Source organism: Balaenoptera acutorostrata, chromosome 13, assembly GCF_949987535.1.
Source record: "Balaenoptera acutorostrata chromosome 13, mBalAcu1.1, whole genome shotgun sequence".
NCBI lineage: Eukaryota > Metazoa > Chordata > Mammalia > Artiodactyla > Balaenopteridae > Balaenoptera > Balaenoptera acutorostrata.
In genome coordinates, this window is record NC_080076.1 from 25,553,286 (window position 1) to 25,574,468 (window position 21,183).

At 37.9% G+C, this 21,183-nt stretch overlaps 1 protein-coding gene across 1 annotated transcript in view; it reads left to right on the plus strand.

The window, feature by feature from the left end:
* Positions 1-21,183, plus strand: part of DYM (dymeclin) — a 403,419-nt gene that overhangs the window by 320,466 nt on the left and 61,770 nt on the right. The window contains exons 15-16 of the mRNA XM_007197218.3: positions 6,054-6,236; positions 18,831-18,944. Coding sequence (XP_007197280.1) covers positions 6,054-6,236; positions 18,831-18,944 — 297 coding nt within the window. The remainder of the gene's footprint in view (positions 1-6,053; positions 6,237-18,830; positions 18,945-21,183) is intronic.

The window sequence follows — 21,183 nt, forward strand, 5'->3', positions numbered from 1 at the left end:
TTAATACTAAGAAAGACAGCCAACATAGTCATGATCATAAGTAAGGTAAATTTATCCAAAGAGAATTAAAATTTAATAGGATAATTTTGAAAGCACTCTAAGTATTTTTAAATACCTTCAAAGATAAATGTAGGATATAATATTCATTGAGATGAGTAAATAATTATGAAATAAAAACAGGGAGAAATGAAATAAGAAGATGACTCAGAGAACTATTAGAAAGCTTAGAATGAAAACTATAGTCATTAAAATTGAAAGCTCAGTAGACAAAATAAGTTATAACCTGGGTACTATCAAAAAGGGTTAGTAAATTGGAAGGTAACGAGAAAAAATTATCCAGATTATCTTTATGGAAGAGACTAGGTTGTCAGATGAAAAGTATGATCTGAATACTGAGCAGGATACATAAAGATAAATCAACACCTAAACACATGGTTGTGAAACTCAAGAGTGTTAAAGGATGAAAAGTAAATCTTAAAAGCTATCAAAAAGATTTTCTACAGTGGAACAATAGTTAGGTTTGCAATAAACTTCTCCATGACAAAAATAGATGCCAGAATAAAGTGAACCAGTATCTTTAAAGTGCAGAAGAAAGTAACTGTAATTCTAACTATAATTCTTATTTATATATAGTTAAAATATAATGTAAGAGTGAATGCAAAATCAAGACATATTTCAACCATACAAGGACTAAAAGAGTTTATTAGCCATAGACTTCACTGAAAGCACTACTAAAGGATGTACTTCAAATAGAAGAAGAATAGATCTGTAAAGAAGTGGAATGCGGGCTTCCCTGGTGGCGCAGTGGTTGAGAATCCGCCTGCCATTGCAGGGGACACAGGTTCGATCCCTGGTCCGGGAAGATCCCACATGCCGCGGAGCAACTAAGCCCGTGTGCCACAATTACTGACCCTGTGCTCTAGAGCCAGCAAGCCACAACTACTGAGCCTGCATGACACAACTACTGAAGCCCACGTGCCTAGAGCCCGTGCTCTGCAACAAGAGAAGCCACCACAATGAGAAGCCCACTCACCGCAACGAAGACCCAACGCAGCCAAAAATAAATAAATAAAATAAATAAATTTAAAAAAAAAAGAAGTGGAATGCGAGAAAGAGTGGTATACACTGAAATTCATCTGTAAATTTATTTAACCATTGACTTTTTAAAAACCAATTTATGGGGTTTTTTAAAAGATGAAATTAAAAACCTAAGCTACTGTAACAAAACAAGGAAGAATGGGGTCAGGGGCTTGCTGTTCAAGGAGAAGTGAAAGTATGTTAACCTCCTTAGATCTTGTTCAGGAGGTAGACAGCAGTATTTTTAAAGTTGGATGTGTATGTTAAAATTTTAAGGGCTACCCCTATAAGAATAGAAATGCTATCTTTAGCCTGTAAACCAGCAGAGAGGAAAAGGAGAGGCCAGGATAACAAAAAGCTTTATTAATTCAACAGAAGCTGGAAAGGGAAGACAGGTTTGGAAGAGGTAAACTTATAAAGGATGGCAAACAAATATGGCAGGTTATACATTCCAGAGATGACGGCCACAACATCTTCTGCTTCACGTGCTCTTCTAGAACTTTGCCACTCCTCAATAAATAGTGTGTGACACCATTTGGTAGTAACACTAAATGGCGGTGACAGTAAGTGATTTCCAACATTGACTCTCCTGGAACCTTCAACCTGTGAGGAAGCTCATGCAGCCCAGAAGAGACCATGCAAAGAAGAATCAAAGGCTCTGGTCCCCACCCACAGCTGTGCCCCCAGCTCACAGCCAGCACCAGCTTGCCAGCCATATTATGATAGAGAGCTGTCATAAAAGTAGATTCTCCAATCGCCACTCAGGCAGCCCCATGTGAAGCCGTATGGAGCAGAGACAAACTGTTCCCACCAAGGCCAGCCCAAATTGTTAGCAAAACAAATGATTATTGCTATTCTAAGCTGCTAAGCTTCGAAGAGCAGGCATACCTCGGAGATAATTTCAGGTTCGGTTCTAAACCACTGCATAAAGCGAATATCACAATACAGTGTGTCACGAATTTTTTGGTTTCCCAGTGCATATAAAAGTTATGTTTACACTAAGTCTATTAGGTATGCAATAACATACTGTCTAAAAAAAAATGAGCATATCTTAATTAAAAATTACTTTATTGCTAAAAACTGCTAACCATCATCTGACAATGAAGGGTTGCCACAGACCTTCAATTTGTAAAAAAACACAGTATCTGTGAAGTGCAGTAAAATGAGGTATGCCTGTAGTTAGTTATACAGCAATAGATAACTGATATAAAGTCACAAAACAAGATGGTAGGAATAAATTCCAAAGATATCAATAATAACAATGTAAGTGAATTAAACTCAAAAGTCAGACTATTAGATTAGATTTAAAAATTTTAAAGCCTAGCAGCATAGTTGCTTTTAACCATATTTGTTTTCAGTAACACAGAAAGTTTGAAAATTAAAGATATACCTGGCAAATGCTAAACAAAATAAAGATGGTATAGCTATATATATATATTTGGGCTGCATTGGGTCTTCATTGCTGCATGCAGGCTTTCTCTAGTTGCAGCAAGCAGGAGCTACTCTTTGTTGCAGTGCACGGGCTTCTCATTGCAGTGGCTTCTCTCGTTGCAGAACACGGGCTTCAGTAGTTGCAGCACGTGGGCTCAGTAGTTGTGACACGTGGGCCCTAGAGCACATGGGCTTCAGTAGTTGTGGCGCTTGAGCTCAGTGGTTGCAGCGCATGGGCTCTAGGACCCACAGGCTTCAGTAGTTGTGGCTCTAGAGCGCAAGCTCAGTAGTTGTGGTGCACAGGCTTAGTAGGTCCGTGGCATGTGGGATCCTCCCGGACCAGGGATCGAACCCGTGTCCCCTGCATTGGCAGGCGGATTCTCAACCACTGCGCCACCAGAGAAGTCCCAGCAATATTAATATCAGTAAAACATATACTTATGAATAAAGAGAAGCAATACATAATGATAACGTTTTTAAAAAGAGGCCAATCATGATCCTACAGTCACTTTGAATACATGAATCACTCAGAGGAATTGATAAATACTTAATCACTGTGGGAAATTTTGACATAACGTTATTAAAAACTGATGACTCTTTCAGGCAGTGAATATTAAAAAAAACAATTACACTTGTTGGTGAGAAAATGAGAGCAGGAGCTTTCCTACATTGTCATTGTAAATAGGTTGTTATAGCTCCTTAAGCAATGTCTGGCAACATCTATTAACATTACAAAACACAACCTTTTCAGCCATCCCTCTCCTGGAACCTCTCCCAGAGAAACAAAAGTGCCCATATATAAGAACAGATCTACCAGGATGCTTATTGCAGCCTTGTTTATGGAAACAAGGAAACAAAATAAATTGGATGCCCATTAGTAGAAGGACTTGTTGATAAATTTTACATATTTAACATGTACTATAAACCTGTAATACATTGTTACTGTTTCGTTTCTGAAATCAGTTTTCTTTTAGAATGATTTAAAATAAAAATGTCTTTACTTCCTTGTGTAGATCTACAGTTCTGTCTAGTTTCATATTCCTCCTGTCTGAAGAAATTCCTTTAACATTTCTTATAGTGTGGGTGTGCAAGTAATACATTATCTCAACTTTTTTTAGTCTGAGAAAGTATTTATCTTACCTTCTTATTTGAAAGATATTTTTGCTAGTGATAGAATTCTTGCTTGACTCTTATTTCAACACTCTAGTGATGCTGCTCCAGTTAGATTGGCTTGCATAATTCCTCATGAGGAGTCTACCGTAATTCTTAGCTTTGTGCCTCTGTATTTAATCTGTTTTTTCCTTGGGCTGCCTTCAAGATTTTCTCTTTCTATTTGGTCTTCAGTAGTTTGAATATGATGCATCTAGTTGTGTGGTTTTTTATTGTATGGGTTGGGGGGGGGGTTGTTTAGGGAATACTTTGGAGTTATTCTGAGCTTCTTGGATCTGTTGTTTGATTCTTTTGTTATTTTAAAAAAATGCTCAGCTATTATCTCTAAAAGATTCTTTCAAGTCTACTGTTGAACTTATCTAGATATTCTTTACTGCTATTACCATTTTTTTTTTAATTCTAACATTTCCACGTGTTACTTTCTTATAGTTGTTTTTTTTTTTTGTAATTTTTTAATTTTATTTTTGGCCACATGGGGTCTTCGTTGCTGCGTGCAAGCTTTCTCTAGTTGTCGCGAGTGGGAGCTACTCTTCACTGCAGTGTGTGGGCTTCTCATTGTGGTGGCGTCTCTTGTTGTGGAGTATGGGCTCTAGGTGCATGGGCTTCAGTAGTTGCAGCAAGTGCGCTCAGTAGTTGCAGCACGTAAGCCCTAGAGCACACAGGCTTCAGTAGTTGTGGCACAGAAGCTTAGTTGCTCTGTGGCATGTGGGGTCTTCCCAGACCAGGGCTCGAACCCGTGTGCCCTGCATTGGCAGGCAGATTCTTAACCACTGCACCACCAGGGAACTTCCCTCTTATAGTTTTCAACTCTGCTAAAATTCCCCATCAATGTAAGCATATTATAGACTCATAGTAGATTTTGTATATCATAATTCTTTTAAATTCCCTATTTGATATTTTCAATATCTGTGTATCTCTGAGTCTGCTGATTACTTTGTCTCTTAGACATGGATTGTTTTTACTTGCTTTTTGTTTATCTCATAAGTTTTGATTGAATGCTGGACATTATGGTTAAAACAATACAGGTGGAGGTAAATTGTATGGAAATAAGTATACCTTTTTGTCTGCTAGACCAGGGGTGGTAAACTTTTCTGTAAGTCACCAGCTAGTATTTTTTATTTTGTAGGCCATACAGTCTTTGAAGTGAAGTGTACTTTATCAGATATTAATATAGCCATCCCTACTTTCTTTAGATTAATATTTGCATGTTATATCATTTTCCATTCTTTTACTTTCTATCTAACTTTATTTAAAGTGAGTTTTATATTTGAAGTTTCTTATAGATTGCATGTAGTTGGGTCATGTGTTTTTTATCCACTCTGTCATTCTTTGGGTTTTAATTATTATATTTATACCATATACAATTAATGTAATAATTGATATGTTAGAGCTTAAGTCTACCATTTTACTTTCTGCTTTCTGTTTGTTCCTTGTTTCTCATCTGTCTTATTTGACTGCCTTCCTGTGGATACTTGAACATTTTTTTAGAATTCCATTTTGATATATCAGTAGTATTTTTGTGTATACTATCTCCTTGTATAAATTCACTCTAGGCATTTACATACATAACTTACCACAGTCTAGTCATGTTGACATTTTACCAGTTCAAGTGAGATGTAGAAACCTTCCCCCCTTTAAATCCCTTTGCTCTCCCTGGTTTATAATGTAATTGTCTTAGGTGTTCCTTTACATCCATTGAGAACCACATCAGACAGTGTTATAATTTCTGCTTCAGCTGTCAAACATAATTTAGAAAACTCAAGAGGAGAAGGAAAGTGTTGTATTCACCTGTGTTTTTGCTTTCCATTGTTCTTTCTTTCAAGAGACATATTGATTGCTTACTTTGAGTTTTGCTCTTATAACTATTCCACATTCAGATTCCCAAAGACTATTGACTCTGAGGAAGCAGAAACAAAACAGTAGGCTCTTTATCTGTAAATATGGACGTTGAAATGACAGTGCAGAAAAATGAGGTCATATTCTGAATTAGACACTTTTCTTGGAATTGCTAAGACCCTACCACCACTTTGTACTGTGCAAGTCTAATGATTTAGGGTGATACAGTGATAAGAGTACAAATTAGGATCTATTAATCAAAGGACTGAATAAGCTCCAAATTTCCTTCTAGATTGGCAAGTCTATAATTTATTATGTGAAATTTATAATTATCACCATACTAAATTCAAAAGATTTTAAATCCTTTAGTAACTGGTAAACTTAATTCTAAAAATTCTTGACAGAAGTAATCTTGAAGAGTTCTTTTGCATGATCTTTCCAATGCTGTTTGAATTGCAAAGCAGTTGCCCTCATTCTAATTAATTCTGTGTCAAGGAGAAAAACACAGACTCTATATGGGGATTTTCTTTCTTTATCAGGCACAAGACCTAAATGTCATCGAAGAAGTGATTCGAATGATGTTAGAGATCATCAACTCCTGCCTGACAAATTCTCTTCATCACAATCCAAACTTGGTGTATGCACTTCTTTACAAACGAGATCTCTTTGAACAATTTCGAACGCATCCTTCATTTCAGGATATCATGCAAAATATTGATCTGGTAAGTGTAAATGGAGATATTTATTACGATTCTTTTTAAAATATTAAAGTAGAGAAAGTTTAACAAACCTTGATAAAAAACTGCAATAATTAGTCTCTTGAACGTTAACTCTATTTGCTGTCTATTCTGCTATAACAATTGTCACCTTCCGTATGTTTGTGTATGTATTATATACAGACATATATATACACACACACATATATATTTAGTAGAATTGAGATCATACTTTATATAGTTCTGTATTCTGCCATTTTTACTTAACATTATTAACATTTTTCTGTGATATCATCAGTTCTTTGGAAATCTCACATTTTAGTATTTGTATAACCTGTATTATGGAGGTCCTAAAATATATTAACCCTTATCCCATTATTGCTCATTTGGTTGTTTCTCATATTTTGTATTAATTTATAATTATCAGTTTGTAAATACATCGTATCTCACCTTTTTTAGTTCTCTTTTTAAAGTAGTCTTAAAACTGGAATTGTACTAGTTTTTGCTGTCAGAGAGATCAGTATTTTCAAGACTCAACCCATGTCAAATTGCTTTCCAGAAATATTGTACAATTAATGCATCTGTGTATCATCTTATAACTTCTACAAGTGATGTATGAGAGGATCTATCTCACTATACTTTTACAGCTTTATTATAATTATTTTAATATTTGTCCTTTTATATCAAAAATGGTATTTCATTATTGTTTTTAATTTTTATTTCTTTCATTATTAGTGTGATTGAACATTTTTCACAGGTCTATGAACTTTCACCTCCTGTCCTTTTTAAAAAGGTTTTTCTGCTAAACTTTCTATTGTTGTATTAGTGTTTCCCAGTTCAGTTTGGTTCCACAAAAATTTCTTGCATAGCTAATCAGATTCATAATGCACAAGAGGAAACAGAAGAGGCACCATCCCTGTCCTTGTGTTACTTACATTTAGGAAGATTTTTAATAATTAAATTATTGCACAAGTATGAATATATAATTTCCATCATAAGTAAGCACATGTACACGCCTTCCTCCAGGGTGTACACCTCATAGTGGATTCGCTGCATAACATGTATCGTACCAAACCGTTTCCCTTGGAGTGCTGCCATTTTACTCTTCAGCTGGTGGTGTATAAGATTCCTGTTGCTTCACATCCTCATGAACACTTAGTTTGGTCAGTTTTGTAATAGCATCTCATTATAGTTTTAATTTGGATTTCCTCTTTTCTGAAGCTAATTCAAGTCTTTTGCCAGTTTTTTCTACTGAGTTATTTATCTTTGTGTAGATTCTTTGTATGTTCTGGATTCTAGGCGTTTCTTGGTTATGTTTTGCAAATATCCAGTCACTAACACAAGTACAGACTTTCTGATGTAACTCTAAAACTCCTCTCAAAATAGTCAAACATCAAATTCTCAGTTCCATTCTTTTCTTGGAGCGCTGCTTCCAGCTCCAGCCAGGTTGTACGCTGGTTCTCCTGCCGAGCTGCAGCATCTTCCTGGGAATTTCCTTCACCTGTTTCCTTTGGTTGATCTTGGCTCCTGTGAATTCTTCTTTCTTGGTTTAACTGCTTCATGTTGGTGGAGCATATACTACAGTAGCTTTCTAGGGAAAGGGTGTATGTGAGGTAGGTTTTTTATTTTTTAGTTTCTCATGTCTGAAAATGTTTTTCTTCTCTTTTTACATATGACCTGTTGTCTTGGGAAGCTTTTGGGATCTCTCTATTATTGTGTCCTGAAATTTCATGGGGGTTTGCTGTGCCTTGGTCAATTGCACTTGGCGCTTGGAGGGTCCTTTGAGTCTAGAGGCTCATGTTCAGAACGTTCAAATACTCATTTTAATTATTTCTTCCCGGTTGTCTCTCTCTCTCTGTGTCCTGCTGTTTCCTCTCTATGAAACTCCTATTAGATGGCCATTTCCTTTTGAGCCCCTCCTGTCAATATCACTAAGTCTTATTTCTTGGACTGATCAGTGTCCTCATGTTAAGAGTCCTCCAGGCTCCTGCCTGGGGTCTGTAAGCCCATCTGTGAGGGTTTTAAAAGCTGAGGTAGAGAGAGGCTGGGTAAAATTGGGGGTGGGGAAGAGAGGGTGAGAGTGGCCTCTAAAGTGAAAACTCCCCATCTTCTTTCAGGATAACAGCAATGCATAAATGGAGGCATGGACTCTGATCACATTTAAGATACTTAAGAGCATCTCTATCCATTCTCATTAAGCCAGTTTACCCAAGTAGGTTAATTTTTGCTCATCCCAGTAGAGTCCTGTGTACTTGTTCGGTACTTAATTGAAATCAGCTTTGAACTATAACCAGGCTCCCCATTCCAGACTCTTAACACATAGTTCTGTAAACTGCTGAATACTCTGGAATCCACACAATTACATGAGTTTAACTACAACTATGTATACTGTTGCAGATCTGTTCATTGATTTGCTCCATATCACTGCTGTGTAATGATGGCAGGTAAACAGAAATAAAAATTAAAACTCTTTGCTGTCAGCATGAAAGGATGCTCAACATCACTAATCATTAGAGAAATGCAAATCAAAACTACAGTGAGGTATCACCTCACACCAGTCAGAATGGCCATCATCAAAAAATCTACAAACAATAAATGTTGGAGAGGGTGTGGAGAAAAGAGAACCCTCCTGCACTGTTGGTGGGAATGTAAATTGATACAGCCACTATGGAGAACAGCATGGAGGTTCCTTAAAACACTAAAAATAGAACTACCATATGACCCAGCAATCCCACTACTGGGCATATACCCAGAGAAAACCGTAATTCCAAAACAGTCATGTACCACAATGTTCATTGCAGCTCTATTTACAGTAGCAAGGTCATGGAAGCAACCTAAGTGTCCATCGACAGATGAATGAATAAAGAAGATGTGGCACATATATATAATGGAATATTACTCAGCCATAAAAAGAAACAAAATTGAGTTATTTGTAGTGAGGTGGATGGACCTAGAGTCTGTCATACAGAGTGAAGTAAGTCAGAAAGAGAAAAACAATGCCGTATGCTAACACATACATATGGAATCTAAAAAGAAAAAAAAAACGGTTCTGAAGAACCTAGGGGCAGGACAGGAGTAAAGACGCAGTTGTAGAGAATGGAGTTGAGGACATTAGAGGAGGAAGGGTAAACTGGGACGAAGTGAGAGAGAGAGTGGCATGGACATGTATACACTACCAAATGTAAAACAGATAGCTAGTGGGAAGCAGCCACATGGCACAGGGAGATCAGCTCGGTGCTTTGTGACCACCTAGAGGGGTGGGATAGGGAGGGTGGGAGGGAGATGCAAGAGAGAGAGGCTATGGGGATATGTGGGCTATGGGGATATAGGTATACGTATAGCTGATTCACTTTGTTATATAGCAGAAACTAACACAACCATGTAAAGCCATTATACTCCAATAAAGATGTTAAAAACAAAACAAAACAGAACAAAAACCTCTTTGCTGTCAGTTTAATTAGCGTTTTCATGAGCTTTCCTTAAGCCACCTCAACTATATACCTAATGGTTGCAGCTATAGCAAATTATTTTGCCACACACACTCTTGTCATTTTCCTTAACTATTATCAGTATTATTTAGATTTTGTTAACAGAACTGGGGCAGCTGGGTACTATTGTCATCTTTGCAGTTAGGATAAAGCAGAAACATCATTTCAAATGAGCATGTTTATATCTTAGAGTTAGACTTGACATTTATATTCTTTAAATTCTCACCATTATGAACCAGTACTCCCATGTAGATTTGTTGATATTTAGGATGTGTGAGAGCATCCCCAAGCTGCTTCCCAAATATTTCTTCTCTGGCCCCATGTCCTTCTTGTTTAATGGGAAAAGCGCCTCCTTTTAAAATTGATAAGTAGTGGTAACAAGATTATGAAACAAATGATTGCCCAAGGGACATCCATCAGAGCTTATTTCTACCTTTTTCTGTTGACTAGATGCTTTTTGACAACGAGGTAGTCAACTAAGATCCTGCAAGCCACGCAGTGCGGCCAAAAAAAATTAAAAAATTAAAAATAAAATAAAAAGCCATTTCTAGCCAGCCTGTTCACGAATTTGTCCAAATTCATTTCTAGTTTCTTGCTTGTACCATTTTGGGGAGTAAGAATACTGAGATTAAGATTCACTGTGCATGTGAGGAAAGGTTCAACAAAACCCTTTTCTCTTTTACATGGGAAATTGGCCTCGGGTTAAGCTGCTTTTAGCTCTGTTCCTTGGAAATCTGATGAAGGTGGAATGTCAGCCATGTTACTAGGTAACACTGCTGTAATAAAACGAGAATATGATAGAATGACATTTGAATGGTAAGTTGAGTCTGGACTGAAAGGACTATAGCTTTGGGCTTCCCTGAGTGAAAAAATTCATAGCCAGGCATGTCCTTTTCAGGGACCTAGAAGCTGAGACTATCACAAGGAGTATTGGTTTCTGTTTGGGACATGGCTTCTAAGCTAGGGTGGCTATTGGATCTGCCCATGGTAGTCTCAGTCTCTCACATTGGCGCTATCATTTGAGGGTCCAAAGACCAGCCCTGAGACTACTGTGAGTATTCCCAGAGAAAACAAAAGCCTGGGGCTGTGCTGTTGGCATGCTCTTTTTCCTGGCCTTCTGTCCTTTTAAATTAATCTTATGCCCAGTGTGGCCTATTACACTCTTTTTTTTTTTAATATTTAAAACTTTTTATCATGAAAAATTTCAAGTGTATACAAAGTAAACAGAAACCGCTATTATGTTCTTGAGCCTCTCGATGTCTAATTGGGTCTAAGCATACCACCCAGGAAAGAGCACTGAAGTGCTAAAATAATATCTTCTTATAATACTTATAAATTTATCTCTTTCACATTCCAGGGTGGAGGATATCCTGGTTTTTCCAAGGTTTATCCAGATCTTTGAATTATAGAACTATCCAATACATCCTTTTTTAGCTTTCATATTTCTAACCTGCGTCATCCTAATCATTTTAGTCTGCCCTTATGGCAAACCCCTGCCCCTTGTCTCATAACTTTTGCCTTTCTCTGGACCTCTCTGATTTCAGTTTCTTTCTTCATTCCTTCCTGTCTTTTTTCTCCTTTTACCCTTTCCTTCCTTCCTTCCTCCCTCCCTCCATTCCTCCTCCTCCCCCTTCTCTCTCACTCACTCATTCTACCTTTCTTTCTCTGGATAGTCACCTGAACTGTGCACAATATATGTCAGATAATCTATGTCTGCAGTGTATCGGAAATGTTTTCTCTTTAATTACCAATACCTCTTTTCATAATAGTGCATTTTTTTCTTTTTGTTTCTGATAAAAGACTAACCAAAGTTTCTTTTTTCCTGTGGTCATAACTGTAATAGATGATAAATGATCATGTTGTAATACATTGTTTGGATTATTTAGTTTTAAATGTTTAAACCACATCAAAAACCATTTGCTCCTTTTCTATTCATCTCATCATTAGCGTTGCTAGCTTTTATTGCATGCTTGCTAAGCATTTACATGCATGATCTCTCTTAATCTTCATTAAAAAACAAACTTGGAAGTATATTTCATTTTAATTTTCAATTACAGTTAAAGAAACCAACTTAGAAAGATTTAACTTGCTTGTGATCACATATTCAGAAAGTGATAGAGCCAGAACTCAAACCGAGGCAGTTTGATAATAAAACCCTTGTTTGTAGTCATCGTGCCTGACTACTATCCCCATTCACTAAATGTTCCTACAGTTTCTCATTGGTTTGCCTATTCACTGCCTGAAAACATCTGAAAACAAACCCGGAAATTTACTTTCTCCTTCAAGTTCACTTCTAATAATGTCAAATCAGTCTTTACTCCACCAGTGGTGCAAGTGATATTCTCTTCTTAGTAACCCGGCTGTTGACATCCTTAAAAATAACCCTGAAGGACCATATTGTTTTTTGAAAGGGCACACAAGAACCATGCAAAGGATTTAAACTACATCCATTTGAAACTTAGTCTCCTTTGGAAGAGGTGAAAATTAGAGTAAAGATGAGGAAATAGAAAGGACCTCACTTGTTTTTCTCACAGTATATCACCACATGGAAATAAAAGCAGGGTGTTAAACTGGATTTACATCCAGTGCTCACTTTCCTGTCCTTGTCAGTAATTGACCACTTACTGACACTCCAACTGTACTCGTGAAAAATGCAATCTCTGGGTAAACATTTGACTGTGTGCTGTTGTGTAGTTCTTAAAACTAGATAAATATATGCCGAAACATGTTTGAGTCCCTACTAAGTGCTGGGAATGAGGCTAAGTACCTTTACATGATATTACTGATTTATTCTTCTTAAACCAGTAAACTAGTTATAGTTATCCCACTTTACAGATAAGGAAACCAGCAGGCTGAGAGAAGCCTTCCCAGGTGATTTTAACACAGATCCCCACCTAAGAATCATTCCTCTTAGGGAATTCCCTGGCCATCCAGTGGTTAGGACTTGGCACTTTCACTGCCAGGGCCTGGGTTTGATCCCTGGTCAGGGAACTAAGATCCCACAAGCCATGCAGCAATACGAAAAAAAAAAAAATCCTCTTAAATAGTGATCACATGTTTGCATAGGGCTTTATCATTGAGGGCTATTTGCATACGCCCTATGTCATTTGACCCTTAAATTATCCTCGTGAAGGAGGCAGAGCAAGTCTTCAGAGGTGAAATGGTTGGCTCAAGGTCACTTAGCTAGTAAATCACTGAGCCTTGAATCCAGATCTTCTCATTATAAACTCCATATTTTCAACATTCACTTGGATAAACCTAAATAAGATTCCAAATGAGCAGATTTTCCAACAACTTTTTGTTGAATACTATCATCTAAAATAGTGTTGGACACACTGGAGATTCATTCAAAATCATTTTAAACTCTTTTTTACATATTTTGAAAAGAATACCATGAGAAAGATATAAATAACATCTCTACTTTTGCCTCTTTCAGCACTTTACCTTCTCCTTCCCTCCCCTAAATGCTCCTGAAATCTTGGCTTAAGCAAACCTTTGCTATTTCTTCTTTCAGGGAGTTAACCTTGAAAAGTGTTGGTAGAGGAGACTATGAATCTACTGTTATTTTTAGCTGACAGGGAGTTGAGAGTTGATGTTTTTCATTAAGACATTAAGCAATGTTGAATGTCTGAGACAGGAGTGACTAACCTTGGAGTACTTTTAACTTCTGCCGAAGGAGTTAGACATGTGCTTTCAGGTAGCCAAATTACTGTTAGCCACATGTACATAACCCTCCATTCTAACTCATAAGATGATATGATCTGGCTGAATTAAACAACAGGACAAAATAGAAATACCACACCAAACAAGAGAGGGCGTGAAAGAAATTTCATGGCTGAATATAAGTATAGGACAGAGACAGTGAACAACAATAGTTTTGTGGTATAGTAAAGGCAAGAACTATTTTTTTATCTCTTGACAGTGTAAAATTTACACTTGGTTTTCTGTATTTCCAGACCTGACCGTTCTTATTGAGCTCCAAACTAGCTCATTCAGTTGCCTATACAACAGTCCCACAAATGTTGAACAAGGTTAAATGAGAATTCATTATTTTCTTCAAAAAAAATCAAACACAAAATGAATCTGCTTTTTTTTCTGCAGTTTTCCTTAGCTCTGTAAATGACATCAATATCTACCTAGTTGCGTATGCCAAAATGCCAAAAAAGAAGAAGAAAGAGGAATAGTGAGTGCTACTTGGAATAGGGTTGGGATATTGCAAATCTAAAGACTGCAGTCAGAGAAGACCTCTCTGAGAAGGTACATTTGAGCTCAAACTTGAAGGAGGTAGACAATGAGTTGTGCAGATACCTGGGATCAGGTGGGGTAAAGATGGGAGCATGTCTTTGTCTCCCTCTGGAGCAAAAGGTAGACACTCTTACTGACCATTATAAGAGATTTGGGTTCCCTAAGCTCAGAGTTCTGTTGCTATAATATAACCCACGACATTTGCAGGGGTCATCTGTTCATCTTCAGATCACTTTGTGCAGCCCCACTTACATCAATGGACATATCATCCAGACAGAAAATCAGTAAGAAAACACTGGCCTTAAGTGGCACATTAGATCAAATAAACTTAATAGATATATATAGAATATTTCATCCAGAAGCAGCAGAATACACATTCTTTTCAAGTGCACGTTGAACATTCTCCAGGGTAGACCACATGCTAGGCCACAAAACAACTGTCAGTAAATTCAAGAAAATTGAAACCATATCAAGCATCTTTTCCAACCACAATGCTGTGAGACTTGAAATCAACTACAAGAAGAAAAAAAATGCAAAAAACACAGACACGTGGAGGCTAAACAATATGCTACTGAACAACCAAAGGGTCACTAAAGAAATCAAAGAGGAAATTTTTTTTAATCCTGGAGACAAATGAAAATGGAAACACAATGATCCAAAATCTATGGAACAGCAAAAGCAGTTCTAAGAGGGCAGTTTATAGCAATACAAGCCTACTTCAGAAAACAAGAAAAATCTCAAATAAACAACCTCGCCTTACACCTAAAGGAATTAGAGAATGAAGAACAAACAAAACTCAAAGTTAGCAGAAGGAAAGAAATCATAAAGATCAGAGCAGAAATAAATGAGATAGAGACTGAAAAAAATAGAAAAGATCAGTGAAACTGAGAGTTGATTCATTGAAAAGATAAACAAAATTGATAAACCTTTAGCCAGACTCACCAAGAAAAAAAGAGAGAGGGCCCAAATCAATAAAATCAGAAACAAAAAAGGAGAAGTTACAACTGATACCACAAAAATACAAAAGATTGTAAGAGATTACTACAAACAACTGTATGCCAATAAAATGGACAACCTAGAAGAAATGGACAAATTCCTAGAAATGCACAGTGTCTCAAAACTGAACCGGGAAGAAATAGAAAATATGAACAGACCAATTACAAGTAATGAAATTGAATCAGTCATTTTCAAGCTCTCAGCAAACAAAAATCCAGGACCAGATGGCTTCACAGGTGAATTCTACCAAACATTTAGAGAAGAATTAACACCTGTCTTTCACAAACTATTCCCAAAAATTGCAGAAGAAGGAACACTTCTGAACTCATTCTGTGAGGCAGCATCACCCTGATACCAAAACCAAAGACATCACAAAAAAAGAAAATTACGGCCAATATCACTGGTGACCATAGATGCAAAAATCCTCAATAAAATATTAGCAAACTGAATTCAACAAGACGTTAAAAGTGTCATACACCATGATCAAGTGGGATTATCCCAGGGATTCAAGGATAGTTCAATATCTGCAGTATGGAGATTCCTCAAAAAACAGAAAATAGAACTACCATATGACCCAGCAATTCCACTCCTGTGTATATGTCTGAAAAAAACAAAACCACTAATTCAAAAAGATACATGCACCCCAGTGTACACGGCAGCATTATTTATAACTGCCAAGATACGGAAGCAACCTATGCAACCTAAGCAAACTATGAAAACTTCCTCAATCTGGTACTAAGTTTAATTTTTCTGAAAATAATGAAATTAATATAAATTCCTTGGGAAAAGTTGTACATAAATTCATCAAGTAAAAATAGAAGAGTTGTTAGTTGACCCTCAGTAATGTATTAAACTAATGGTGATCACATGTAGGTTTTAACCTGCAGGCTTTCCTAAAATTTACTTTCAGTAGATTTCACTTGCTAGTCCTGACTGGTTTGGGTGAGATGACCTGTGCCACCAAACTCAGTTCTTACAAATTTTTCGCCTATATCAGGCATAAAATCAGGAATATAGACATATAACTACAAAGAAATGTTATTGATTGGATACATTGGTGGGATACTAACATTCATGGGTTTCATCCTTAACAGACTACTTTTACATGTATTATGATTGTTTCCTATGCAGTAGATGGGGCAACTTTTTCATTTTATAAACAAAGATACTGAGATACACCTAATGATAATCATAGTTACTGACATTTTGTGAGCACTTACCATGTGCCATGCATCATTCTTTGTGCTCTGCAAGTATTAACTTAATTCTAAGAACAACCCCATGAGGCAGGCATTCTATTTTTCCTCATTTATAGATCAGGAAACTCAGGCATGGAGATGTTAAATAACTTGCCTAAGTTTATAAGGAGAGCTGGGATTTAAACGCAAGCAATCTGACACCTGATAAGCGCTCCAAACCACTGCACAATTCTACATCTGGAAGAAGTTGAGCATCTTACAAGTCACATGGTTAGTAAGTATCACAGGCAGGACCCAAACTAGGCCTCTGACTTTGAGTAGTTTGTAGTGTACACTACCATGATGTCTTAAATCCATTTAATTATACGTTTGATCAGTGTCTTGTCCCCCAATTACATTGCATCTTTCTCTTTTTTTCCCTTTTATTGAATTTGCTACTTGTTTAAAAAAATATTTTATTGAATTTTTTCCCTTTTATTGAATGTGTGCAGTTGCTGTACACATTGCATCTTTCTGGCAGACACAAAGTATCATCTATTTCCTTTGTAAATTCTCTGATTATTCCTTCCACTGAATAGGTTGTCAAGGGTATCATCAGTGTCTTAAGTAAAACACAAAAACTTAAGGTACAACCAAAATTCAAAAAATATTTTCACGGAATTTACTTATTTTACACATATAAAATGTCCATTTAAAAATAAAAAGAGGGACTTCCCTGGTAGTGCAGTGGTTAAGAATCCACCTGCCAATGCAGGGGACACGGGTTCGATCCCTGGTCCGGGAAGATCCCACATGCCACGGAGCAACTAAGCCTGTGCGCCACAACTACTGAGCCTGCGCTCTAGAGCCCGCGAGCCACAACTACTGAGCCCACGTGCCACAACTACTGAAGCCCGTGTGCCTAGAGCCCGTGTTCCGCAACAGGAGAAGCCACTGCAATGAGAAGCCCGCGCACCACAACGAAGAGTAGCTCCCGCTCGCCGCAACTAGAGAAAGCCCACGTGCAGCAACAAAGACCCAATGCAACCAAAAATAAATAAATAAATAAAAAGAGACTTAATTACAATTTATGAAAGTCAGTTATAGTACCTGCTGTGTCTAAACTCTTGTGAACAAAATTTTATCCCAGAGAGCTTAAAATCTGACTTGGAAAAAACAAGACCCACAGGCACATGTTGAAAACCAACCTGTCATGGACAAAATAAGCAACTTGCAAAGGAGCTGGTGCCAGCAAACTGCCTGAGATAAAGAAATGATTTATTTGGAATCAACAGCAGTATAGCCAGGCATTGGCTGCCTTTGTTTTCGCTCATTGCCACAGTCTTGCAAGGCACACGCTTGTTAGGGTTCTGGCTCCAGCTGGGTCTCTACTTTCCAGAATAAATCCATTTCAGTGGCATTTATGTCATATCATGCACCTTCCACTAGAATGGTTAGGAGAAAAGTTATTGTGCATTTGAACAATTAATATATAGGAGAGTAATCCTGAAAGAAAATCTAGAGAAATGTTTGGAAATGACTCTTAGTTAACTTAAAATAATTTACCTGGGCTTCCCTGGTGGCGCAGTGGTTGAGAATCTGCCTGCCAATGCAGGGGACACGGGTTCGAGCCCCGGTCTAGGAAGATCCCACATGCCACGGAGCAACTGGGCCCGTGAGCCACAATTACTGAGCCTGCGCGTCTGGAGCCTGTGCTCCGCAACAAGAGAGGCCGCGACAGTGAGAGGCCCGCGCACCGCGATGAAGAGTGGTCCCCACTCGCCGCAACTGGAGATAAGCCCTCGCACAGAAACGAAGACTCAACACAGTCATAAATAAATAAATAAAAGAATGTGAATTTCAAAATAAAAAATAATAATAATAATAATAATTTACCTATAAAATAGAAAACATGTAAATGGAAATACTCAACTTTTTAAGAAACATAAATTTTTATATTTTTGCAGGCATCTCTGACTATAAACACTTGTCTGTAGTGTATAGTCTCTTGAATAAAAAGTGACTTACGGTCTTCTTGATTTATTAACATTGTGGTTTTTAAGTGATTTCCTAAAAAATGATGACAGTCTTTTAGTTTTTAATGACAAGTGTTAAGAGACAGTGTTATTTCCAAATGTTACTGTGTTAGCACCTTGCTACATAGTTCAGGCTGTGCTGTGACATGAAACAAAAAAATTACAGCATGCTGTTGATTATCCCTGGTGCTCAGAGGTAAGAGTGTTGTGGATAAATTAAATTGATAAATAATCCCCAAAACATCATTTTAGCCATTAGCTTCAAATTTCTTTCTTATTAAGACTTTTTCTGGACAACTACTATTAAGCCTCAATATTAACAGATATTAAGCTTTAGCTTTCTCTTCCTACCTTCTGATGGGTGCTGCTCTCTAAATGAAATATGAATGCAAGGTGAGGCAGCACAAGAAAGTACAGAATTCAGGAGCCTGCTTAATTCACAGAATGGATAATCAACCCTGAATATTCAGGGGTTGGCTCTGATTCAGCCATCAAACCCTTTATACAGAGGACTGATTTAGGAGAGCTAGTGAATTAAAAGCCAGGTCACTCAAAGAAATGGAACGATGATCCTTTGACTACCATGTGAGAAAGGCATCTACTGAAAATACCTCTCATACATCTACTTGTTTAAAAAAATAACACTTTACATTCCAGGTGATCACCTTCTTTAGCTCGAGGTTGCTACAAGCTGGAGCTGAGCTGTCAGTGGAACGGGTCCTGGAAATCATCAAGCAAGGGGTCGTTGCACTGCCCAAGGACAGGCTGAAGGTAAGACTGGGGGAAGAAACATACTGTTGTATCCCTTGATGTAAATATTAGTGTCTGAGTGAGCTCTATTCAGAATCATACCACTTACCCAGCACTTGCGCTGGAAAAGGCTCTCTAAACTTGCGCTGCCTACTCTACTGTATACTGACACACAGAACTGTGGTGAAGGATTCTGACAGTTTTCCAGAAGAAATAGCAAAAGGACTGTCTTCACACCACTGCATATCCTATGAGTAACCACTGTATATACTATGAGTAATTCATATATATACTATGAATAAAGGAGCACCTTATTTTTTTAACCCAGTGAAATAAATACAGTCCTGTTAAGTATCATCAAGGGTTGATGGGAAGGTGGTGGTGGTGGTGATGGCGATGATGATCACTACAGCAGTAGCTAATATTTACATAGTGTTTACTCAGTGCTTTTGGGAGGTTCTGAGTGTCTTACATATATTAACCCAATCAATCCTCACAACAGCCCTTTGATGGTAAGTAGTGTTATCATCCTAATTTTCAGATGAGGAATCTGGTGCACAGAGAGGTTAAGTAATTAACCCAAAGCCATATAATTAGAAAATTAGGAAACTAAGAGATTCATACCCAGACCATCTGGCTCCAAAGTCCATGCTCATAATCACCACGCTATTTACTGTGTGCCTGGGAGTAGCTATAGAAGAGGATCATTTCATGGAAGAGGTAGGGGAAATATTGTATTTTGAGGAGGCATTTACATTTGTGTGTTAGATATGTTCCTGAAGTGATCTCATGATGTAAAACTCATACTTCAAGACTAATTTTCCCATAGGAAAATATGTAAGGGGGATATTTGGGGGAAGATGCGTGAATGTACAGCCTTGCTGCCTATTTTTACCTTAATACTTCTTTTAATTTTTTTCCTTCATTGCCTCTCAGTTTTTTAGAGTGCTCGTTCCTAAATGAACAGCACACAGGGTGTCATAGTGAATGTTTGGCCTTCTTGATAGTGTTTTATCACAACTAGCTTCTGTTCCAAAGTTACTGTTTGGGGGGCTCTGTTTTTCAGCACTATCACTAGAACCGCCGCTTAATGAACATTGTAGGATATGAAAATATTTTCAGTGATAATAACAGAGTTTATAAAGCAGCAGCACATTAGTCATAATCACTCGCGGAAGTTCCACTGTCCGTACGCAGCCGTGCAGCTCACGCAGTGCTGAGCGAAGGAGGGGTTTCTGCTTAGCAGCTAAAATGTCACCTCCATGTGGCAAGAGCATAAAACCTGAGTACGGTTCACCAGACCCTCCAGCTTTGACTTTACTCTCTTTTCCTGACAATTCCTGAAGTGTAGAGAATTCATATTATTTCCTTTCTGACCTAAAGTAAGACATCTGAGGTCTTTCAGGTTTTTTCTCACTGTTTCAAATTTATTTGAACTCTACCATGTTAACCAGTAGGAAGTGGTGGATCGTGGTGTTTAAGCTAAGTCAAGAAAGAAGTGGAGCTATCAAGAAACCATGAGGAAAGGGTAATGCAGAGGAGTCAAGGGAAGGGGGATTTTGATGAGATCAAAGAACCAGCATAGTAGAAGAAATGGAAATTGTGATTAGAGAGCAGTATATTTAGACCAAAGATGTTCAAAAGGAGCAGATCGCCATGACAACACGATCTGGATTCGGCCATGAGTGGGGGACTGAAATGATGCAGATGTGAATGAAAGTCAGTGTGACTGAGCCAGTTAATGAACTGGAAGCCAAGGATGGGCCATGCACATGGGCATCATAGGCACCCAGGATGATAAGCCATGGGCGGAAAGAGAGACTGAGCCAGATGCTATAGAAAATGAGAGAGAGGCCTAAGAGTCAGTAGGTGGCAGCTATAAGGAGGAGAAGAAGCTGGTACCAGCCTCATATGAACAGAGCTTTGTACTTAAGGGTAGAAGGATAATAGCCAAGCAACAACAGTGAAAACAAAGAAGACACCAACTGCACCTCCAGACCCTGAAGGCTGGGGAGTGTGAAAGAACAAGCAGCTTTTACTTCCAAAGGCTCCAGGGGTTTGGGAGTCCTGAGGGGAGAACCAAGTTTCAGTTAAAGAGGTGGTGAGTAGAGAAGAGTCAGTGCAGGGACTGAGAGTGTAGGGATACATCCTAACCGTGAAATTGGGGTTTGAAAAGGCAATGTAGGGTATGGGAGGCAGGGAAGTAATAGGAGGCTGGATCGGGGGAGAGAAAGCACAAAGAGGAATGGGGACGAAAGTA